This window comes from Dama dama, chromosome 11 (genome assembly GCF_033118175.1).
Source record: "Dama dama isolate Ldn47 chromosome 11, ASM3311817v1, whole genome shotgun sequence".
Taxonomy (NCBI): Eukaryota; Metazoa; Chordata; class Mammalia; order Artiodactyla; family Cervidae; genus Dama; species Dama dama.
In genome coordinates this window covers 8,006,312-8,030,300 of record NC_083691.1, presented here as the reverse complement: position 1 = coordinate 8,030,300, position 23,989 = coordinate 8,006,312, and the positions used below count along the sequence as shown (strand labels likewise).

General features: G+C 54.8%; 2 protein-coding genes across 10 annotated transcripts; one reads left to right on the top strand and one right to left on the bottom strand.

The window, feature by feature from the left end:
• The first annotated feature begins 1,035 nt into the window (after nucleotides 1-1,035).
• BBLN (bublin coiled coil protein) lies at nucleotides 1,036-4,560 on the top strand. Its single transcript, XM_061154552.1, has 2 exons — nucleotides 1,036-1,248; nucleotides 4,082-4,560. The coding sequence occupies exons 1-2, from the start codon at nucleotides 1,170-1,172 to the stop codon at nucleotides 4,252-4,254; spliced, it is 252 nt and encodes an 83-aa protein (XP_061010535.1). The 5' UTR covers nucleotides 1,036-1,169; the 3' UTR covers nucleotides 4,255-4,560.
• Nucleotides 4,554-23,366, bottom strand: CIZ1 (CDKN1A interacting zinc finger protein 1). Of its 9 annotated transcripts, XM_061154546.1 has the most exons (18): nucleotides 23,164-23,303; nucleotides 22,443-22,575; nucleotides 22,098-22,213; nucleotides 20,539-20,610; nucleotides 18,273-18,499; nucleotides 15,936-16,029; nucleotides 15,620-15,752; nucleotides 14,497-15,113; nucleotides 14,117-14,238; nucleotides 13,069-13,266; nucleotides 12,195-12,319; nucleotides 9,629-9,716; nucleotides 9,020-9,133; nucleotides 8,672-8,821; nucleotides 6,608-6,677; nucleotides 6,293-6,414; nucleotides 5,764-5,919; nucleotides 4,554-4,852 (listed from the first exon to the last, which is right to left on the bottom strand). In XM_061154546.1, the coding sequence occupies exons 2-18, from the start codon at nucleotides 22,568-22,570 to the stop codon at nucleotides 4,826-4,828; spliced, it is 2,559 nt and encodes an 852-aa protein (XP_061010529.1). In that variant the 5' UTR covers nucleotides 22,571-22,575; nucleotides 23,164-23,303; the 3' UTR covers nucleotides 4,554-4,825. The 9 variants fall into 9 exon arrangements, with proteins under 9 accessions (XP_061010529.1, XP_061010526.1, XP_061010525.1 ...); XM_061154543.1 differs by lacking the exons at nucleotides 4,554-4,852; nucleotides 23,164-23,303 and adding an exon at nucleotides 23,312-23,366 and having other exon boundaries at nucleotides 5,574-5,919; XM_061154542.1 differs by lacking the exon at nucleotides 4,554-4,852 and having other exon boundaries at nucleotides 5,574-5,919.
• Between the last annotated feature and the right edge of the window lie 623 nt (nucleotides 23,367-23,989).

The window sequence follows — 23,989 nt, the reverse complement described above, 5'->3', positions numbered from 1 at the left end:
CTGGCCAGGATCACACCTGTGGGGCCAGCTCAGGAGAGAGAATTTCTGGCTGGATGACTTGTGGCAGGGCTCCCTTTCCAAGCTGATAAAAAGGGTAAGGTATCATGGCATCTGGGCAGAACTTATCTCGACACCTTTCTCGACTGACAGCCACAAGCTGCACTCTACTGACTATGACTCTCAAGGAGGCTGTGAATGGATACTGTCCCTATACATTGTTGTTTTTGTTCAGGCGCTCAGTCCTGTGAAACTCTTTGCAACCCCATAGACTGCAGCATGCCAGGCTTCCCTGTCCTTCACCATTTCCCGGAGCTTGCTCAAACTCATACTAATCAAGTCGGTGATACCATTCAACCATCTCGTCTTCTGTCTTCCCCTTCTCCTCCTGCTTTCAATCTTTCCCAGCATCAGGGTCTTTTCCAACGAGCCGGCTCTTCGCATCAGGTGGCTCAAGTATTGGAGTTTCGGCTTCAGCAACAGTCCTTCCAATGAATATTCAAGGTTGACTTCCTTTAGGAGTGACTGGTTTGATCTCCTTGCTGTCCAAGGGACTCTCAAGTCTTCTCCAACACCACAGTTCGAAAGCATCTTCTTCGGCGCTCAGCCTTCTTTATGGTCCAACTCTCACATCCATACATGACTACTGCAAAAATTGTAGGCTCTACACATTGGGGCCTTAGAAACGCGTCTCAGATTTCGCCCATGGGGAGGCGCCGGCTAGCTAGGGAAGAGTAGGGTTCCAGTTGCCCTGCCCTCGTGCCAGGTCGCTCGCCCGAGGTGAAGGCAGAGCCTCCACTGCCTAAGTTTCTCCTGGGGGTCGCCCTGGATGGTCCAACTTGGCCGCCAGGAGAGGGGCGGGCCTGGGGAAACCGGCCAAAGTGGGCGGAGCTCGACTGTGAGGCAGGGTGTGGGCGGGGCTCTGTGGGGCGGAGCCTTGCGGTCGGCCGGGGGCGGGGTTTTGGAGGCAGGGCACAGTGGAGGCGGAGCTCCAGCCTCCGGGCTCCGCCTTAGGGGCGGGTCCCGGCCGCCCGGGCGCTTTCCACCGCGGTGTTCCACCCTTCCGGCTCGGAGTTTCATTCACCGCCTCCACCTTCCGCCCCGCGCCGGCAGTCGGCGAGACAGTCGCCGCGTTCCATCATCCCGTGGCCCTTGCGGCGCCCGAGCCCGCAATGTCGGGCCCCAACGGGGACCTGGGCACGCCGGTGGAGGCGGGCGCGGAAGGCGAGGAAGAGGGCTTCGGAGAAGCAGGTGACTCGGGGTGGGGTGGGGTGGGGTGGGGTAGGGTAGGGGGAGCTGCTGAAGCGACGTTTGCTTTCTCGGGGGTGCCCTCCTGGGAGGAGGAATAGGGGCCGGAAAGAAACTGCAGAGCCCTCCCATCCCCCGCCCCAGGGAGGGTCCGGAGCTGCAAGCGCTTTTCTGGAATTGGGGGCGAGCACCTGCGAGCTGGCCCCTGGAAACCGCAGCCCTGGAGAACTGTGGTCAGTCGAGCCTGTTTTACAGATGAGGAAACTGAGGCCGCTTCAGGGATCACTCGCTTTTGGGGTGGCGGTGGATTAGGACCTGCTTCAGCCACCTCTTTCAGCCCCTGTGGAGATGGGGACTCCTAAGGGGGCGAGGCTGGGTGTGGACCCTCCGGGGTTAGCACAAGGGGCTATCTTGGTGGGCGTGCCACCCTGCTGAGTCAGCATCCCCAGCCACCTTTGCTGGTAGTGGTCTGGAGTCCTGGCGAGTGTGACTTGCTTACCCAGCATCCTGTTGCCTGCACAGCACTGCGAGGGGGAACGGGTGGGGGAGGTAGGAGGCTGGATAAGGAGAGAGAAAGATAGCTCCCTTATCACCTTCTGGAGACTCAGTTTCCCCATCTGTAAAATAAGAATAATGGCTTAGTGTCCACCCACACTGAGATGTACAAGGATTAAATGAGAAAACGAATGAATAGTAGGCTCCAAGCATGCAAGTGTTCTGTAAATGGTTAGTCCCTTTAGTGTAATAAAGATTAGTGTATTAACTTAGAGGTCAGGACTTAGTAAATGCGGGCTAAGTATAGACTCTGCTTTTGGCTGTTTTGGGTAACAGCTTTATTGAGCAATAATTCACAAACTATACAATTGACTTATTTAAATTGTACAATTCAGTGGGTTTTAGGATATTCACAGAGTTGTGCACCCATCCATCAAGACCACAATAGTTTTAGAACACTTCCTCACTCAAGATCTGCATTTTTATTAACAAAGAGGTAGAGTGAATGGGGTAAGCAGTGGGCTGCCCAGTTCCCCCTGGGCACTGCTGGTGAAGAGCAGCCAGGTGAGGTGCTGGGAGCTGTGATGGGGGCATCTGGAAGGACCTCCCAGGAGTCATGTTGAGTGGAAGTTGGTAGATTGACAGGACTTAGGACATAAAGGAAGAGGGTGTCCTCAACGGAAGGCAAAGACTTGGTACTGAGAGGTACCCTTGACACTTGACTCAGACAAAGCCCAGCCCCAGGAGTGGAGACACCCGCCTCCCCCAGCCTCCTCCCCACTTGGGTCTCTTGACCAGAATATGAAATGTTGCTAATAGTGACCATCTACTAAGTGCTTGCTGTGGCCAGACCCTGAATTCTTGATATATGGTATTTGATGTCTCACAATAACCTACTTTTTGTCCCCTTTTCCCAGAAAAGTGCAGTAACTTGCTGGGATGGAGCGGAACTGGGACTGAAACCCAAGTGCCCCTGCTCCCCTAGCACCACCAACCAGCTGCAGGACCCTAGGCAGGTCTCTTCCTTCTTGGACCTCAGTTTCCCCATTTATACCACAAGGGAGTTGGACTCTAAGATCCAACAGACGCTTTCCAGGACTCTGTCCTCTGTGGGTTAGGACAGCTCTGAGCAATGGGTACCCTTCCCCCAGAAGGCAGAAACCTTTGCACCCTTATCCCAGACACACTTTTTTGACGCTGGCCATTCCCACACACCGCCAGCCACTTCCCCTTTGTCCCAAGCTGGCAGCTGAGTGTATCTGAGTCATGGGCTGGCTCAGAACTGGGTCCCGCAGTGGGCACAGGCCCAGACCTTGGGTCCTAAGAGACACTGTGTTGCTGAGAGAGGCAGGTCAGAAGTGTCAGTGGAGGAGAGAGTGATGGTTTCTGATGGAGACCAGGGAAGGCTTCTTGGAAGAAGAGGCATTTGGAACTGGTCCTTGAATGGCTGTTGTGGTTGAAGCATTCAGGGTGGCAGGGTCAGTTGAGAAAAGGCAGAAGGCTGGAAAGTCAGGCTCCATTCATTCATCCATTCATTCAACAAATGCTCACTGTGTGACAGTGAGGGTACTGGGGAAACAGCAGTGGACACAGGACCCCTCTCGCAGAGCACTCACCACAGTCTGGTGGGAGAGACAGACCGGCACACAATCACAGCAGTCAAGCCGGAGATGAAGGCCATGGAGCTGTGAGAGCAAGGGGGTCAGGAATAGAGGCCTGACCCAGGCTGGGGCGCCATCCGCGCTACACTTGAAGGATGGGTGGGGCTCCTCCAGGAGAAGAGGAGGGAAGCAAGACAGAGGAGGACACGGCACACTCCAGGCAGAGACCACAGCAGGTTCAAGGGGCCTGAGGTGGGCAAAGGCAGGTGTGAGAGAAGAAGGGAGGAGGCAGGGGAGAGGGGTAAGAGGAGGGAGCAGGACCTGGGAGTCTGCCAGGAACCTTATTCTGAGGGCAGGGGAGCCAGGCAGGGCTAGAGAGTAGGGTCTGCCTGGGGACAGAGGCCTGGATTGCCTGACTCAGGCGCATGGGCTCTGGCCTCTAGGCAGTTGATGCAGGAAGTAGAGAGACTTGGCACCTGGCAGGACTTCCCAGGCTGGACACTGTCTGCCTGACCTCCCTATGACCACCCTAACCCTAGAAAAAGATGGCATACTAAGCCATTTCTCCAATGCCTTTCTTCTTCTGATATACACCCATTTTCCAGATGATGACAGTGAGGAGTAGGGACTTGCCCGAAGCCCTTTTTGAAATAGGCTGGCAGACAATGGTGGTGGTGGGGAGGGCGCCTGTGAGCCCTGAGGAGATATGGGACCTTAACTGTCTTTCCCCTTCCTTCCAGAATACGCTGCCATCAACTCCATGTTGGACCAGATCAACTCCTGTCTGGACCACCTGGAGGAGAAGAATGACCACCTCCATGCCCGCCTCCAGGAACTGCTTGAATCCAACCGGCAGACTCGCCTTGAGTTCCAGCAGCAGCTCGGGGAGACCCCTAGTGATGCCAACCCCTAGGCTCTGGGGCCCCCAGCCAGGCCCCAGCCCTGACTCGCTGGGCCAGGCTCTGGCCTGAACACTCACCACCTGGCTTAGATACCTTCTTAAGGGCTGGCCGACAGATCTCCTGGGGGTTCTGCCTGCCTAGGCCACCTTTCTGGTACTTCCCTTGGTGCGCCTGGGCCAGCCCCCACCTCCCAGCATCCCCTCCTGGAGCCAGGTGTAGGCCAGCGGCTCACCCAGCATGCCTGCCTGCCCAACTCCTGGACGCTCCCCACTCTGCCCAGGCCTTGAGTGTCCACATTAAACGGGTCTCCAACACCACTGTGCCTTCTCTCTCTTCTGTATCCTGGGATGAGGACCCCAGTGGCCGCCAGAGGTGAACAGGGCAGTGGAGGCATTGATCACACGCTGGTGGTTCACAAGCCTGGTGGTGGGGCTGGGGTTCTTGGCCTTCTTGTATTTCTGGGCACAGAGGTACAGGTGAGGTCAGGGCTTCCTCCCCACTGGATATGCTCCTGGCCAGAGGTTGCTCCCCCAGACCAGCTGAGACAGCATCAGCCATGCTGTGTGACCCTGGGTGATGTGCTCAGCTTCTCTGGGCTCTAGGACCTTTCTGCAAGACAACCAAGACCAAGATATGCTGTGTAGCCTTGGGTTCTGCCCTCCAGCTCTTGATCCTCAGTCTTGGTCCTCAGTCTCCCCATCTGGCCAATCACAGGGCTGGTCTGGTTGTCTGTCTCTAAGGGTCCTTCCAGATGGGGAAGTAGAACTAAAAAGCTTGCTCAGCCAGGGCTCCACTCACTGATGATTCATCATAAGGTCTCCTGACAAGAAGGGTGGGGCCTCTGCTAATGAATATGAACTTGGAGCCAGAGGGCCTGAGCAGTGAGGACCCCCCAGCTCCTGCACCAACTTTGGTAAGGTCCAGCTAGAGAGAGGCCAGGATGGGCGTCCAGAGCTCAGGCTTGGGGTCAAATCCTGGCCTGTCACTAGATGTATGACCTTCTGCAGGTACTGGACTTTGCTAGGCCTCAGTTTCTTCGTCTGTAAATTGGGTATAACAACAAGACTTACCTCCTGGGGACACTGTGAAGATTAAATGAGATCTTACTTGAAGGTAGTATTTTCCTAGCCTGGGTACATGCTTAAGAGGAAAACTGAGGCTCAGGAGGTGAAATACCTCATAATCCCAGAGTCCTTGGTGAGGGACCCTGTCTTCAGCTTTCCACTTGTGCCTCCTCACTATCTGCAGAGGCTGGGCGCCAGCTGAGAACTGGCTGGGGGCCCCCCTTCCCCTTTCCATGCAGACAGAAGTGCTGGTGGAGACTATAGACTACAGGCCAAACTACCTTCCTTTATTGGATTTTCAGTAAAAATACCAACCATATCAAAGTCTCCACACAGACTCCTAAAAAGCATAGCCGATCGGGACCGAGATGGGGCAGGCATGGGGTGCTCCCTCCGTCAGGTTCTGAGGCGTCTGGAGCGCCGGGGCAGTGGGGGCCGAGGGGGTGTGGACGTCACCTTGCTGGGGGTTTTGGCTGTGTCCTGGGTGCTGGGCTGGCTGGGCGCACGGCCACCGGAGGTGAACAGAGCAGTCAGGGCATTCCGGGCGTTGATGGCACACCGGCGGCTCACGGGCCTGGTGGTGGGGCTGGGTTTCTTGGCCTTCTTGTACTTCTGGACACAGAGAGTGCGGGTGAGGTCCGGGCTTCCTCCCCACCTGGTGTGCCCCTGGCCACAGGCTGCTTCCCCGGCCCCGCTGAGACTGTCGGACATGCTATGTGACCCTGTGTGACTTGCTCACCTCTCTGGGCCGGACCTCTAGTGCTAATCCTCCAGTCCTCAGCAACACCCACTCCAGAACAATTGCAAAAAGACCTTGGCCCCAACCTGGCTCGGATTCCCTTTGTGGGTAGAGCCTCTCGTTGGGGGCTGTGCCCAGGGGCTGAGGCCAAGCCTAGGAAGGAGGTGGCCATTGGCTGTTCCCGTCAGCTTGGGCGGAGTCTGACCCCCCTGGGCAGGGCGGAGCGGGGCAGGAGGCCGGACTCACCTGCAGGTTCTCGAAGTGGGCCAAGGACTTGCAGTGGGAGAGCTGCGCCCCCGAGTTGCTGTGGTAGAACTTGTGGCAGATGCGGCAGACGTAGCCCATCACGGGCACCAGGAAGTCCACCCCTGAAGGACAGTAGGGTCTAAGCGTTTACATCCCCACGCCAGCCTGGTGCCTCCCCGCCCCACCTATGGGCCTGTCCTCCCCTAATAGCCTCCAGGTGGGGAAAGAGACCAGGACAGGCTGCCTGGCCAGGACGCTGTGACCGGGACCCGAGGCCCATAGCTCCTGCAGGTGGGGTCAGGGCTGGGGTCTTACCGTATGCGGTGTTCGGGCTGTAGGTCTCCGAGCCTTTCCACTCCTCTACGGATATGTCTCTGGATCTCATCTGGAAACACACCAATGTGGGCCCCGGTTGGTTCTGGCTTCCCTTAGTCTCCTCCTAAACACAGGCAGGGCCTGGAACCCACCCATACTCTTCAATGCCAGCCCCTGGATTTCCAGGAGGAGGTTGCGGGTGGCATCCTCTAAGCCTTTGCCCATGCTGGTCCTGTGCCCCAGAGTGGCCTCCCCGATCTATACTTTCCAGGTGCGGCTCAGTCCGTCCCCTCCTCCGGGAAGCCCTCCTGTTCCCACAGTGGCCATAATCCATGCCCAACACATCACACGTGGCATTTCACTGAATCCTCGTAACAACTTTCTATGGTTCACCCATCTCACATGTGAGGAAACTAAGGCCCAGGCTCATTAACTCACTTGCCCAGGGTCACCCAGCTGGTTGATGCAGGAGTAGGGTAGTGAACCCTGGTGAACCCCAAGCCCTGGTTAGCCTTTACCATGAGCCTCCACCAGCTCCCAGAGGCTGCAGAGACCACAGTCTTGGGGGGGGGTGGGTTTCAAGTGATCACCTGCTCGACATGAGCCCCTTCTGGACAAGGCCATGCCTGGAAGTGCCCTCGACCACTTACCAGGCAAACAAATGCGGCCTCTAAAAATGATGACCACCCCCAAGGCTGTGGCCCTTCCTTATAGTCTGAGCTGGGACTATTACTTCTAAGCAGAGAAAACAGAGGTTTAGAGAAACCAACGGGCTTGCCCAGGGTCATGCCACTATTGACTTCTGAGCAGCAAAGCTGGCATCACCCCCAATTTGTTTAGGGCTGGAGGCCACGCATGCAACCATCCATCCACAGCCCCCCTGTGCATGCCCTCTTTGGCTGCCCCCTCACTGCCCTGGACTGTGACTGGCAAGCTATATGAGGACAGGGGCCAGGCCTTGGTCCCCAGTATTCCTGGTATCCAGGACCAGGGACTGGCCCAGAACAGGTGCTCCGGAAACACCTGTTAAACTGAAAAGCTCCTCCAGCTCTTCACTCATGGGAGACAGCAGAGCTGATTTATTCTAAGCACAGGCTGTGGAGTCTCACTTCCTCGCATCCATATGGGTGAGACTCTGCCAGGAAAGTGCCTGGTTACATGCCTAGCATATAGTAAGTGCTCAACAAATGTTGACTTCGGGAGTTCCCTGGTACCCTAGTGGTTGGAATTCCAGGTATTCACTGCCATGGCTCAGGTTCAATCCTTGGTCAGGGAACTGAGATCCCACAAGCCATGTGGCATGGCAGAAAAAGGAAAAGTGTTGAGAGCTTCCCTAGCGGCTCAGCGATAAAGAATCCACCTGCCAATGCAGGAGACATGGGTTTGATCCCTGGTCCAGGAAGATCCCACATGCCGAGGAGCAGCTAAGCCCGTGAGCCACAATTACTGAAGCCCTAGCGCTCTAGAGCCTGTGCTCTGCAACAAGAGAAGCCACTACAATGAGACACCTGCGCACCCAACTAGAGAGTAGCCCCCGCTCGCCACAACTAGACAAAGCCTGTGCAGGAATGCAGACCCAGAACAGGCAAAAATTAATAAATAAATAAGATTATTTTAAAAATCAGGCAATCTGGCAAGCTTTCTCTGTAAAGAGCTTGATAATAAGTACTTTGTTAAAAAAAAGTTGACTGCTCTCGCCACCATCATCATCACCATCATCACCTTTCACCGACTTTCCTGTATGGACCACGTAGCTCCCCTCTCCATGTCTCTGTGATGCTATTCTCTTGGCCTAGGATGCCTTTCTCTTCCACAACACAAGAAAAAATTTCAGGCAGGCTTTCAAGACCTTGCATATTTCACCTGCCACCCTACCATCGTCATGATGCATATTTACACGTTGTCATATTGAAGATAGTTCCTAATAATACTAGATTGTGGCATGTCTTTGTGCTTGCAAATGCCAGCACAGTGTCTCCTGGCCCCTGGGAGGTGGGGGAAGGTCTCTCCTGGTCTGGGAGTCCAGCCTCCAGCCTCCTTTCCACGCCCCCTCTCCCTAAGCACCTGCTTGCAGAATTCCTCCTCAGCCTCGATCTCTTCTTCCTCCTCGTCATCCTCCTCCTCTTCTTCATCGCCCTCAAAGCAGCCCACAGCGTCCACCGTGATGAAATGGTCCTCGTCTTGGCCGGCTATATCCTTCTCCAGCGTCTTCAGCTTCCCGGGGTGGGTAAGGGCTCAGGTCAGCTCTGGGCAGCCACAATGTGACACCCCAACCACCTCACACCCCAGAGAACTCCAGTCCCTCTGGCCCTGCTGTGAATTTGGACGGGAATACACCTCAACTTGCTGTGTGGCCTTGGCCAAGGCTCCGTAGTGCTCTGGGCCCCTGTCCTCTGAGGGAGCTGGGGTTACCTCCTTGGCTTTGTCCTTATGGCCTTGGGACTTCACATGCTCCACAAACTTGCGGGGGGTCTTGAAGTAGCGATTGCAAATGGTGCAGAAAGGTCGCAGGGATTGTTTGGCGAGCTGAGGAATGGAAGGCGGGCCCAATGGGCATTGGGGGGGGGGGGGAAGCATCCCCAGGTGCAGCTGGGCAGGGCCCAGCGAGACGCCACCTCCCACCTGCAGGCCTCAGGTGTGCTACCTCCAGTGTCAGGGTTAGGGCTAGAGTTAAGCCACTCTGCAATCAGCAGACTGTGCTCCACAGAACACAGGCAAACACAAGATGGGATGGTGGATGGTAACAGAGAGACAGGACAGTCAGAAGACAGAGAGGGCAGGTGCCAGAGGACCCCATGAGCCCCGAGGCTGAATGCAGGGTGAGATGGTGCCTTGCCCACACTGGACAGATGGGGAACCTGAAGCCCAGAGAGGAAACATGACTGATTCATCACGAGCTACAGCCATGCAGGGACAAAGACTGACGTTCACTTTCCACTTCCAACCTGGGCTCCCTCCTCCCCAGCCCCGGGCTTGGAGACCACACCTGGGGTGCCTTTGCAGCCAGCGCTGGGCCCGTACCTTGTGGTCCTGCGTCCTGCGGTGCTGGATCAGGTCCCCCACGTAGTAGAGCTGGCAGGTGTGGCACCAGCGCCTGGGGGGAGGCTCCCTGATGACAATCAAAACAAGCACAGCGTGACGCCCCATTCTTGTTGGAGAGACAGCCGCTCTTCCGGACGCTCCATAAATGGATGCGAGTCCAACAGAATCGGTTTTTTTTTGGAAACTTAACAAATGGATTCTAGGGTTCGTCTAGAAGAATGCTTAAGTATAAGAGAGAAAACTTGGGGGGAGGGATGAGATTTAGAAGCACTGGGGACACCAGGAGGCCACCAGGACAGGTGACAGAGCGGAAAATACCTGGCCTTGAGAACTCCTCTTTATCCTCCAGTTTGGACGCCCTGCCTTTCCCAGAGCTTGTCTGAACCCTTCCCCAATTCCAGGACCTGTCTCCATGCCAGTAAGTCAGGCCCCGCTCTGGGACCCCCAAAGTGCAACTGCCATAGCATTGTCCACAATGGATTGGGAGGATCTGATTCCTTCTCTGCCCTCACTGGACTGTGAGCTCTGGGAGGCCAGGACCTCACCCCAGCATCCCTGGGGTTTGGCAGGGGATCAGTCCAGAGCTCCTGACTGTGAGGGAAGGACAGACAGCCCAAAGACAAGGACTGCCGCATTCTGGGTGGGGCTGAGTCAGGATCCAGCAGTGTAAGGACGCAGTGTGGCGAATCTTCTCCACCTGAAGCTTGTTTACAGCTTGGGCTACTGCCCTGCATTCTGTCGCAAGATCTATTTTTATATAGTCAAACTCATTCTGCAAATGCAATTTTGGATCCTGTTTGGTCCTGACATTGCATCATGCATATGTTTCCACATTGTCAGCAATTCCCTGCCGTTGCCCTATATATTATTAGTTCTTCCACCAAGTGGAAGAACAGATCTAAGTCCCTAGTTTGGGATATTTTATATCATTTCCAAGTAAATTTTTTCACCATTGCATGAACTCTGCAAGGAACATCTCTGTGAGTCACCTTTCTCCTGGCTTTATGCTAATTTGGCCCAAGTCTAACTCCTAGGTCAGCAAGCCAGGGGAGGCTTAAGGGTGGAGACCATCCTACAAAGCCACAGGGAAATTCCTCTCGAACTGAGAACCAGCTAACAGAGACACAGCCTTTGAAGAGAGCTCCCCATCACTCAGGGAATGCAAGCAGAGGCCACCCAAGGGCCCTTCCTGTCTCCTCACCCCACCCAGGGAGCTGCAAACTGTGACTCTCTGTAAATCCTCATGGCAGAGCCCCTGACCAGTGACTCAGAGCCTATCTGACCAGGGAAAGGATCTGATTTGGCCTCCACAGGACTCATTTCTTATTTTTTTAAGACTTTTTTTTTGGGGGGGGCGGATATGGATCATTTCTAAAGTCTTGGTTAAATTTGTTACAATACTTCTTCTGTTCTATGTTTTGGTTTTTTGGCCACAAGGCACATAGGATCTTAGTTCTCCAACCAGAGATCGAGCCCACACCCTCTGCATTGGGAGGTGAAATCTTACCCACTGGACCACCAGGTCTGCTGTTCTGGTTTTAATTCTGAACTAGCTGTTAACATTATGAAATTGGGAGAATCACATACAAATCGGTTTCTAGATGCTTCTGAGAAACCAGGAAATCTGGAGCTGAGCGGTAGCTGCTTGGTGAGACAGAGCCCGTGTCCCCTAGAGTGGACTGAGCCAATGTCGTCCTGTTTCTCTCACTGCTGACGCCTCCCGGCTCCTGCAGGCCTCAGTGGTTGCCCACTGAGCATCCCAAGAGCCAGTCCCAGGCTCTGGAGGGCTGACATTTCTAATGGACCAAGCCCCCATGACCAAGAAAGGAGGAAACCCAGGGAAGTTCTAATCTCAGGCCATTAGATGAGCATGTCCTGCCTGACCATCAGGCCCTGTGGTTGGAGGCAGCACATATGCCAGGGGAGTGGGGGGTCTGTGCCACAACTCAATTCCCTCCCACATAGGGGGTCACACTGTTCCTGCCTGGATGGAGCCTTAAGAGACCGTCTAGGGGCTTCCCTGCTGGCCCAGGGGTTAAGAATCTGCCTGGCAATGCAGGGGACGCAGATTCAATCTCTGATCCAGGAACTAAGATCCCACATGCCATGGGGCAACCAAGTCCATGAGCCACAACTACTGAAGCTGGCATGCTCTAGGAAATCTGTGCTCTGCAAAGCTTGAGAAGCCACCGCAACGAGAAGCCTGTACTCCACAACTAGAGAGTAGCCCCACTTGCTGCAATTAGAGAAAGCCTGCACGCAGTAACAAAGACCTAGCACAGCCAAAAATAAATAAATAAAAATTTTCTTTAAAAACAGAGAGGCTGTCTAGTTCATGAGTTCCTGCCGTACACCACTCGCCAGGCCATTTTACAGATAAGGAAAACTGAGGGCCAAGGCCACACAGTGAAGAAGTATTTGGGAGAGGGCAATCATAATCCCTTAAGACCTTGTGGATGGTAGATCAGGGGCCCCCCTCCGCCTAGGCTGGCTTGTGAGACCACCTCCCCTGCCCCGTCCAGAGCCTCTGGGACCCCCCACTCACTCGTCCTCTCTCTCCAGGACATCCCGGGGCACGGGCAGCAGGGAAAGCAGGTAGGCTTGGCTCATGTGCTGGATCTCGCCGAGCCGCTGCTGGTGCTGGGCTCCCGACATGTGCTCCTGGAAGTCCTGCAGCAGGTGGGAGCGAGAAAGGGGTGTGAGCAGTGAGCCCCCGAACACTGGGGCTAGAGGAGGCCTCCAAACTGGGCTTCCTGGCCACCCCACCGCCTCTGGGAGGACCTTTCTCTTACAACCCTGTATGGGCCAGAGAAAGATGGTAAACTGAGGCCCAGAGTGAGCACACGCCAGCCAGAGCCTCTGCTCCTGCTGGAGACCATGAGCACCTCGGAGGTGAAGAGCAGTCTGATCAAATTCCAGGTCCCCGTGGCTCTGCTCAGGCCAGGCACAGAGGGGTGGCGCTAACAATAGAGACAGTAATCATACCAGTGTGATGCTGTTATTAAGGCTGCACTCTCTCTGGGCAAGCCCAGGGACTCATGACTTCAATGTCAAGTTGTTGAATCCCCAGAACCTCTCTGGGAGGTAGTTTTTCTTTTTCTAGAGGTGGGTTCTAAATGTTTCTTCTGATGCATGCAGAAACTGAGGCACCAATGCCTCAGTTTGGAAGGTGGAATTCACCTTCCAAAACCCACATAGCCGGTCAGGGCTGATTTGCACCAGGTCCACCCGACTCTGAAATCCTGCCCCCTTGGCTGGTCCAGAGATGTTTTGTGAACAAAGGTACAGCTGCCGGAGGTGGGGCTTGGGGGCCCAGGTGAACACAGAGGCAGCCCTGGGAAAGGCAGGCTGGGTATCACATATAGACCCCAAACCCTCCACCCACCCACGAGATCTCCCACCCACCCACCGGAGCGTACCTGCTGGCTACTGCAGCTGGCCTTGCAGATGTAGCAGAAGAACTGAAGGGCCTGCTTAGAGGGTGTGCTGGCCACCGCAGGGGTGGCAGAGGTAGAGTCGCCGGCCCGGGGCGCAGGTGTGAGGGGTACGGTGCTAAAGGCCCGGCTGTCACTGCTCTGCAGGATGGTGACCTTCAGGGAGCCCCCGGCCCCCCACACCTGCACGGGGAGCATGAACACAGCTACCACCAGCTGAGCGCTTATGGTGGGTCAGCCCTGTGCTGAACTTCTAGGAGCACTCCTGACAGCCCATTTTACAGGCGGGAAAACTGAGGCTCTGAGCCACTAGGTGATCACCCAGGCTTGCTCAACCAGGCAGCACTTGGTCAGTATTCAAAAACCCAGGTCCCCCTCAGTTCCCACTGCCTTCTGTGACAGATGCAAAGAAGGGAAGGGGGCTTGGCCACAGTTATACCATAAAGGTCCCCAGGTGGCGCCAGGGATAAAGAACCCGCTTGCCAATGCAGGAGACATAAGAGACGCAGGTTCAGTCCCTGCATCGAGAAGATCCCCTGGAGGAAGACACGGCTACCCACTCCAGCATTCTTGTCTGGAGAATCCCATGGACAGAGGAGCCTGGTGGGCTACAGTCCATAGGGTCGCAAAGAGTTGGACAGGACTGAAGCAACTTAGCACACAGAGCGGAAGGCAGGACTGGGCCCCAGGCCCCAGATGCAGGCTTCCACACCACGCTCTCTCCGCTGGAGCAATGTAAGCCATGTGGGGGCTCTGAGAGCTCTAGTTTTGGGGTGAGCAAGCTGGAATGGACCCTTATCACCAAAAGTGCCCCCAGATTGTCAGAGCAAAGACACGTAAAGGCCCACATGAGAGCTGATGAACACTGTCAAACCCAATCTGGTCTGCCCACAAACCCACGAGGAGGGCTGCCGTCACATTTCACAGGAGGGGAAACACAAGGGGGTCCCGGGTAGGGAGGGATGGCTGGGGCAGAAGGAGGCCCTCCCACCACCGGGCGCACCGTGTGGTCCTCATCAGCATCTCTACCCACCCCCAGCATCTCTCTTGCTCTTCTTTCACATTCTGCCACATCCAGGCCACCATTCAACTCCTCCTGGCTCTCCTCCACACTGACCTGGGCGCCAACTGGCTCTGGCGGGGCCTCCTCTGGGCCTGAAATGACAGATGTGCTCCATTTTCTAGGGCCCATCTCCCACTTGGGCCCTGAGGGATGCAGGCCTGAGAGTCACTTTCTCCACCCACAGCCAGGACCTTGAAGCCTCCAGTGCACATAGACCGGAATCCTGGATCCAGGCCCAGCCCTCGGTCCCAGGCAGCACCCAGTCAGGGCTGGACAGGGCTGGGGGAGGAGCAGGGTCCCAGCAGAGCAAGTCCCATCACCGGGCCAGCTGGGAGTCAGTGCTCACTTACCTGCTCCAGCTTCTACTGTGTCAGGCAAAGTTTCCGGCGCTGTGGAGGAAACCAGAACTGGGGCTTTCTCCAACGCTGGCACCGACGCCTGGGGCTGAGTCTGAGGCCGTCCCTGGGTCGGTTCCGGGGGCTGCACCGGTAACCGCACCGGGGGTTGCTTGGGTGGCTGCTCCGGCGGCTGGAGCCTCAGCTGTGCTTCCGTCTGGACCTCTGGGTATGTCTGCGTCTGTGCCTGCTTCTGTAGCAGTGGCTGCACGTGCCTGGGGGGCTGCGGCTGTGCCTGCGGCTGCGCCTGTCTTCGTGGCTCTACCTCCTTCTGCGGCTGCCGCTGCACCTGCTGCGGGGCTAAGTGCTCTGGAGAGGTCTGCGTTTGTGCCTGCTTCTGCAGCTTTGGCTGCACCTGGACATTTACGGGGAGCGTCTGAGGCTTGGTCTGTGGCTGCACCTGGGCTGCGATCTGCAGGACCCGGGGCTGAAATCGTGGCTGCACTCGGGCTTCCAGGGGCTCAGGCAGCAGCTCGGGTGTCTGTGTCTGCTTGGGTGCCATCATCCGGGTCTGCAGCTGGACCTCTGCCTGCAGCTGCCCTGGGGGCCCCTTCTCTGCGGGCTCCTCTGAGCTGGAAAGGGTCAGAAGATCACATTCATGTCTGCCAACTGGCCCCACAGGATCCCAACAAAGGCCCTGACCTAGGCTCCAGTCCTGGCTCTGCCATGTACAAGCTGAGGTCTGGGCAAGCCCCTTCGGCTCTCCGGGCCCCAGCTTCCCCTAAGCAAACTGATCCCTTGCTCCCACCTCCCACAGCCTACTAGTTTGTATTCAAGGCCCTGGAAGCCTGCCTACCCTCTGGCCACACTCTGAGGTTCCAGGCGCACATTTTTACCCCTCCACACTGGCCCCCTCACCTCACTGTGGCCCAGCCACAGTGAAGAAGCCAGAGTCCATTTGGCCAAGGGCCTTCCCAGGTAAGATGCAAAATTAGGTTTGACCTCCCCCCACGCCAGAAACCAAGGTCCTTGCCTTGTTCCCTTGAAGGATCTCACCCCACCTCCCCCTACCCTTTGCCTTTGCAGGAATGAGGGTATAGAACACCTGGGTACCAGGCAGGTTTTCAGCCTCAGTTACCTCTTTGTCTTTTTAGCTGGCGGCTCAGAGGCTTCACAAGACTCAGGCTCAAGTGCTGGAGTGCGTTTCTCCTTAGCGATGTCATCTGGGCATTGGGGAGGTTCTTGGTCTGGGATGGAGGGCAGGTGAGAGACTGCCACGCCAGGTGGAGCACGTATGAACTCCCAGTTCCAGGAGGTGGGGCCTGGGCTCACAACTCCCCCCACCCCCTGCAAGAACCCTGCCTCCCAGATCTGCCTCCATGACTGCCCCCCGCACCCACCTCCCCCCAGCCCATGTCCCTCCGAAGGGCCGGCAGCTTCCCTCTCTCCCTCACCTTCAGGTGTGTCTGTTCGGGGCTCTGCGGCTTCTTCAGACCCCTCTGGGGGGTCTGACTTGTCCTCTACAGGCATCGTCTGAGAAGAAGAATCCTACTTCTTTTCAGAAACCATTTCTGATATTTGCCATCCACCCCAGTAAATACGCCCTTGCCCAAGAGCAGCTCCAACATGTATGCTCCAGGGGATGAAGGAACCTGGCCCCAGAGCTGCCAAGGGAAGACCCTAAACACCCCGGGAATCACATTCAGGGGTTCCATCTAGCTGCCAGCCTGTTAAGTAAATGCAGGTTTGGGTGATGCAATACTTTCTCCAGTCCATGATGCTGCCCCCTGATTCCTCACCCTCTTCACGAAGCAGCCAGAGGTACCCTTCTCAAATGCAGACCTGATCATGTCTCTTGTCTCTTTCAGGCTGAGACCCTCCCATGACTTTCCATAGCCCTGGACTATTCCTTCCTTACCCCCAAGCCTGAAACTAACTCCCCTCCCCACGCCCCTGCACAATCTGGCCCCTACCTCAGGCCTGTCCCTCCAGCCTCAGCTCTCATGCTCCCTCTCCTCTCTGTGTCCATACTGGCCTCTCTGGCTCCCCAAAGTCCTGGGTCTTCTCCCAGAGCCTCAGAGGCATTTCTTGCAGGAAGCCCTCCTAACCCATAGTACAGGTTCCCCAGGGCCTTGGACTTCCTTTTTGCAGCATTTCCCACGATCATCGTTCATCAACTGGAGAATTATATATATTAAGGTCTCATCATCACTACCACCCTCCTCCCCAGCCCAGGATCTCCAGGAGAGCCGGGCCAGATGCCTTCTCTGCCCCAGAGAGTCCTCCACCGGGCATTAACAGACATCCGCTAAGTGAACACAGTTCCAAATGGCTCCAGGGTACCCCAGGGAGCCCCAGGGGTCCACCTGCTGCTTCCCTCCCTCCTACTAAGCCCAAGGGACCAGCGGTGAGTGGAAACATGCACCACATCAGCGCTCCACGACCTTGGCAAACTACCCAGCTCTCACCCTGCATGACACAGGCACTGGTCTGAGAGTCAGGAGGGCCGGACTCTGGGTCTCCCTGGACAGCTGTGCAGCCCAGGACAATCTCCACCCTTCTCTTTGAGCCTCAGCCTTCCCATATGTAAAATGGGGGCAAGGAGGGAAACAGTTGACAGGACCATGTTAAGACAGGCCCAACTGGAAGGTCAGAGGCTGTGACCCCTCTCTGGAGGGAAATGCCTCACCTCTGGATGTGGGTGGCGTCAGAGCCAGAAAAGGTGGATGCTGCCCCCTCTCCCAATTGGGGTGCTCTCAGGAGTGTGGTGTGTGTGAGGAGCTGTCTGGACATCCGGGGACGGGACAGACATAGAGAGCATATTATTTCCTTTGAAAACCTCTCTGGTTCTTCCTACTGAAATCAGGGAGTGCTCATTAAAGGCTCAGAAACGTGAGCTGGCAACAGGGTAGAGTTTAGGATTTTACAACATTGCTTTACCCCAATCACTTTTCTTTTACTTCTATGCTTGGGGATTGATTCAGAGTTACTGTTACTGTGTTGCTTTTTTTTTTTTTTTTTAATTTCAGATAGTGATTGTTTCTTTTTTAAATAAAAGTAACAGAAAAGCAGTGTTCATTTAAAGCTATACTACCCCAAACAGTAACTAGTAGGTACATATGCCTGACTTTCGAGCACTGGAATTGTGGCAAGCTGAGTGGAGATGTAAGCATAAAATATATACCAATTTTAAAGAATTAGTATTTTTTAAAAAAACCCTCAAAAGAATATAAAATACATTGTTCATTTTTTATATTGATTACATGTTGAAATGATAATTTTTAATATAGTAGGTTAAATACAATATGTTAGTAAAATTAATTTTACCTGTTTCTTTTTACTTTGTTACTGTGATTACCAGAAAATTTTAAATTACATATGTGGCTCACATTTAATTTCCACCAGGCAGTGATGATTTAAAGAAAGTTGGTAAAATATACCTACAATGAATACAGTGTTATATGTCAATTACACCTCAGTCTTTTCAAAAAGAGAGAATTGTTAGCAAACAGTATTAGTAAATAATAGAAATTGTAAATAAAAAGGGAATAAATAGTTCGAGTGGTGTTCGGATATAGCAAAAATCACTTTGGGGTTCAGAAATATTTAAAGCTTTAGAAACACTAGACAAGTCTACTCTCCCCCCTATCATTTCATTGATAAGGAAACTGAGGGACAGAGAGGGCGATGATCAGCCCCAAGGCCAATGTGAGCTGGAGGGGGTACTGCTGATGGGTCCCCAGATATATCCTCTCCCATCCACACCTGCTCTGCACCCAGACACCACTCACCTTGCGATTGGGGGTCACAGAGGTGGTCCGGGCCTGTTTCTGAGGGGTTCGCCCTGAAAGGTTGAGCTGGGAGGGGTTGATGGGGACCCCGACGGGAGGAGGGCCCAGCAGGGACTGCCGAGTGGCCTGAGGAAAGAATTGCTGGAGATTTGGGGTGGCCAGCTGTGGGGGTGTGAGGCTGGGGGGTGTCAGGTTGGGGGTTGCCAGGTTGTAGCCACGGAGGTTACCTGTGGGTGAAAAGAGGGCAGAAGGGGGATTACAACTGTGGTCGGGTGGTAAAGGTTAGGGTCAGGGGTCAGTGTCCCCAAGCATCATGGGGGCATCACGGATAACTTCAAAGGGGATCCTTCCCATCCAAGGGCAGCCAGAGGGGAAGAGATTAGAGCCAAAGGCCCAGTCCCACCTGAAGCACTGGTGGGAGGGGACTTTCGGGCTGGTTTTCTGCTCCAGCTTGTGAGGGAAGGGGCCCTTTTCCCTCCTCAAATGCCTCCCTACTCAGTGGCTTGGGCACCCCCAGAAACTCCGCTCACCCTTAGACGTGCTTTAGGGTACACTTTCAGGTATATAAAAGATTCAGCACAGGACCCAAAGGGAGAACCAGCAAGATGATTGATCCCTGGAATAACAAGATAACTCTCCTACCAACACCAGCTACCTGTCATCAAAACTCTCCTAGGGGACCTCCCTGGAAGTCCAAGGCCTAAGACTCCACGTTCCCAATGCAGGGGGCCTGTGTTCGATCTCTGGTCAGGGAACTAGATCCCACAGGCCACAACTAAGACTTGGTGCTGCCAAATACATAAATAAATATTTTTTTACAAGGAAATGTCTTAAAAAAAAAAGGAAATGTCTTTTGGTGACCGGGCACTTGCTATAAAAACAGCCTTAGTCACACCACCCAGCCACCATCAGGGTAACTATTATCCTCTCTACTGATGATAAAACAGACACAAAGTGAAGGGGTGGCTTGTCCAGGATCTCTGGGAGTGGCACTGCTGTCCACTCGCTGGCTCCCGGGTAGGATTCTGGGGGTCCTCTTGACTCCCCTCTCTCTTTACCCTCCCCCATGTGAGCCAACACCATTTCTCTTAACCCTGACTCTTACCCTTCTTCGCAGTCTAGCCTGACTCCCCTTCAGATCTCCACTCCTATCGCCCCTCTTCCTTCCAAAGCCGTTTCATCCCACATGTGAATTTCAGCCACAGTCTCTGTACTGTGATCCTTCTAAAAACCACATTTTGACTTTGCCCCTCCCCCTGCGGAACCCTTCCATAGCTTCCTGATGCTCAGGAAGGAAGCCCATTCCTCACTTTGCAAGGTCCAGCCCTGGCCCCCTCAACTCCCTCTCTTGCAGTTCTCTCTCTCACACACACACACACTGTACTCCAGCCACATGCTCCCATGCATGGATCTGCCTCAAACAAGCCTGGCTCTGCCTGCCTCTGGGCCTTTGCACATGCTCTTCCTTCTGCTTGGACTGTTCTGCCTCTGCATATCCCAGCCATCCTTCATTCCTCCCTTTAGGTGATTCTCCTTTGAGAGGGCTTCTCAGACCCTCTCTCTGTCCCCAGAAACCCAGCTTCCCTGTTTCCAGGCCAGCTGCACAATTCCTTGTCTGCTTCCCATTGTCCACCACTTAACCACCTTGGGAACTCCTTAAGGGCAGGCACTTCATCTGACTCAGAGCACTGGGGAAGTATCTGATCCAATAAAGGACAGTTTAAATCCTTACCCCAGTGCTGGGATGGGAAACACAGGGGTTACAGGCATGTATGGGTCAGATGTACTGGGAGAAATGGTTCAAATGCAGGCTCTACAGTACAAGTTCTGTGACCCTGAGCAAATAAGCTTCCCTGTCTTAGCCTCAGTTCCCTCATCTGTAAAATGGGAATAGTAATAGTGCTTGACTCACAATGTTTTATGAGGATTCAGTGAAATATACAAGTGTGTCTGGTATTTACTAAGCATTTTGTGAACATTAACTTAAATACATATACACATATGCGCAGAGAGAACGCCAGGCAGCTCTTAAACAGTGAGATAAAAGATGGCACACTCTAAAAGAGAAATGGACAAAGGACATGGACAAGTCACAAAATGAATTACGAACATTCAGCAGACACATATAAAATGTTCAAGCACACTAAGAAATGTAAACTAAAAGCACTCCAAGAAATGTAAACTAAAGCATTAGTGATATAGCCTTTTTGCCAAGCAAATTAGACTAGATGTATATATACATATATATTAGAAAAGAGCATAATACCCAGTGTTGCCGTGGGCATGGTGAGACCGGCACTGTCATACATGGCTGGTGGCATTGCAAACTGGTCCAGTCCTTTGGGAAAGCAATTTGGCAATACTTATCAAGAACCATAAAACACCCATCCTCCCTGACCCAGTCATTCTACTTTGGGGAATCCATTCTAAGAAAATATTCTCAAACATGATATTCATCCCATTATCTAAAGCAGCAAAAAGGAGAAAGAAAAGGAAAAAAAAGAAAAGAGATAGAAGGAAACAGCTGAGAAAGTTTAAGGACATAAGGGCGCACACCTCCAGGGGAATATTAAACAGCTGTTGAAAATAATCTTTATCGAGACTGTCAAATCATATGGTAAATGAACATGCCATTCTGCTCAGTGCAAAAGAAACAAAATACAGCCTTTCATATATATCAGTAATCACAATCATATATAAATCCCCAAGTCTGTGCCTAAAAAAAAAAAAAATGGGAGGAAATATACCAACACTTTAATGGGTGTTCTTTTTCTCTAGAAGTGAGTCTACATATGGTTTGGATTTTCTTGTCCTCTTTTTAAAATATTTCTTTCGCTCTTCTTTGAAGAGCATGACTTATAAAATGAGAAAGAAAAGAGTGAAAAAAAGTATGTAAACATTGTGGGTTCCTGTATGTGGTCTTATCCCTCTATCCATCCCTCTATAATTTATAAGCCCGCTCCCAGGATCGTCCACACCCATGTGGCCATGCGAGGGCTGAAGAGTGACAACATCACATCTTCTGATCTGGCTGCATACCCTGCTGGGAGTCAGGATAGCCTGGGGTCTCAGAACAAAGCTCTGTAGTAAGACCTCTAATGAACACCTAGGCCTCAGTTTCTTCATCTGTAAAATGGGGCCATGAGTGTTTCTCCCCTTAGGGTTGTCAGCAGAGTCAAGAAACTGGATTTGTACGGGGTTCAGCACAGTGCTCAGCCCTGAAGGACCAGTCGGCATGTCACAGCTACCCTGTGGGAGGGGCTAGGTCTGAAGAAGAGCTGGCTCCATGTCTCTAGACCCCTGCCTCCTCCCAGAGTGGCTGAAGTATTGGGAGCAGCATCATGGAAAGAAAAGCTGAAAGACTGCTCTCCATGTGGAGAAACCCAGGTGAGGGCACAGGCTTAATGCAGAGGGCTAGAGACACCCACTCAGAGATCCAGGGGTCAGGAGGCCCAGGCCTCCATCTAGCTCAGCTACTGCTGATGCTGTGTGACCCAGGGCAAATGACTTCCCTTCTCTGGACCTCAGTGTCCTCATCTGTCAAACAGGATGCAAAGGAGGGTGGTCAAAATAGATCTTTCCATCCATTATATCATCAAATCTCTCCGTGTCAGCAAAATATCTGCTGAGTAGTGCCCGCAGAGCTAGCACCACAGCCAAGGGCCCACCTCTGTGATCAGACAGACCTGCATTCAGCTGAGCAACCTAGGGACTTCCACCTCCCCGAGCCTCAGTGTCCTCATCTATAAACTGGGATATTGACAGTAGCCCCCTCTCAGAGTCGCTGTGCGGCTTGGATGAGACTCAGTGCGCCTGCAGCCATACCTTGTAACTGTTGCAGAAGCAAAGCTCTTTGCAGCACAGAGCCGTTGAGGAGGGAGGTGGGGCTGGTCCCCTGGAGAGTCAGGAGCTGCTGCTGTGGCTGCTGCGGGGGGAGCCCCCTGTGTGTTGAGAGCGGGGGTCAAAGGGTTATGGGGAGAGGCAGACCCTCCCTCTTCTCTGACCCCACTCCCCTCCCTTCTCTTCCCCTCTCTACCGCAGAGGATCCCCTTGGGGTGGGAACTGATGACCTCCAGGGCTCAGACAGGACTGCCCCTGGGCGAAAGGGCTGGAAGGGGGCGACTCCAAGGCACGGACCAGAGTCACCCTGCCCTCCAGTGAGGAGCTCACCTGCTGACGGTCATGGGCAGTGGGGCCTGCGGTGGGGACTGCTGGAGCAGCTGCTGGAGCTGCAGCAACTGCTGTTGTTGAAGCTGCTGCTGCTGGAGCTGCTGGAGCGGCTGCTGCTGGTTGAACATGGTGGCTGCGAGAAGGGAGGGAGTCAGGCCGGAGGGATCCCGGTCGCCCAGCAACAGCCCGCGGCTCTCGCGCGCTGCCGACTGAGCTTCAAGGCTACTCTCCCGGTCCGGCCCAGAGCGCGCCACGCGTGCGCTCCGTCCCTTCAATACCCCTCCAATCCCACCAGCCTCGAGGTTTAACCACCCTCCCGCCAACTGCCTCCAAATCTTCCCAACAGTTCCTCCTCCCAACACCCAATCCCGCCCTCCGTCTCTCCACTCTCTCCGCTCCGGTCCCTCCAGGAGCGGCGCCTAACACTGATACACCTCCCACCCCGCCCTTTGGCCTTTCTTTAGGCCAATCACCTGCCGAACAAGCCAAGCCCCCGGCCACTCACACCCCTGTGATGCTCCCACCCCGTCCCGGGTGCGCGCGTTCTGTCAATAACTTCACCCCCACCCCCACCCCCACCCCGCTGCAACCTTTGACTGTCTTCCGCGAACAAAGTAGGAGGAAGGCTTCCTTCCACTCTAACCGCCCCCCCCCCCAACATTCCACCAGCCTCTTCCTCTACGGACAGATCCAGCATCACATCCAAATGCGGTGTCCCCACCTGCCCACGAAGCCCGCAGTCTCCATTCGAGTGGCCCCTGGGTCCTCGGCCGTCCCCCCGAGCCGTGCCCGACCCGCGCACTTCGTCCCCGCCCGGGTAACCTCACTGCCACCTCCCCTCACCCCCTCCGCCGTCTCGTAGCCCTCACCGGCGGGGCGGGGCGGGCCGGGCCGGGCCGCTCCGGCTCGCGGCTTCGTGGGTCCCCGTATCTCCCCACGGCTCCGCCCCGGCCTGTCCACTCGGAAGGTCGGTCTGCGGGCCGGGCCCGGGCAGCGCCCCCTGGAGGACGGGAGGTCCAGGTCACGCTGCGGGGACGGCGGTGCGGGGTGGGGGGGTCGGGGGAGACTGCTCACCCGGCAACGCGGCCGGCGGCGGGAGTGGTTCCCGGCTGCTAGCGGGCGCCGGGCACCTAGCAGACCCTCCGCTCCGCATCCTCCGCATCAGGAAGGGGCGGCTCTGAGCCCCAGGTCCGTCTGTCTCCCAGAAGGGGGTCTGGCAGGGACTTGGCGGGGGGCTTTGAGGAGGACCGTCCCCAACCGACTTCCCCGAGGACCCCACTGTCCCGCGATCCCGGGGGCCCCGCGTGGGGCTGGGGGTGGGAGGGGGTGAGGAGCCGCCCGCTGTACATTCGGGGACCGAGACCCAGCGAGGGGACGCCCCCGGCACAAGAATTTGCCCTAGAAGAGGTGGTGGGGCCGGGGAGGGGTGGGGGTGGGGGCTCGGTTTGAAAGTGTTTTTTCGTATTTTCTCGGGTTTGGCGGCGGAGCCGGGAAGGAGGGCAGAGTTCAAAGATTTAAAAAACGGCGCTCATCGTCCTGCTCTCAAG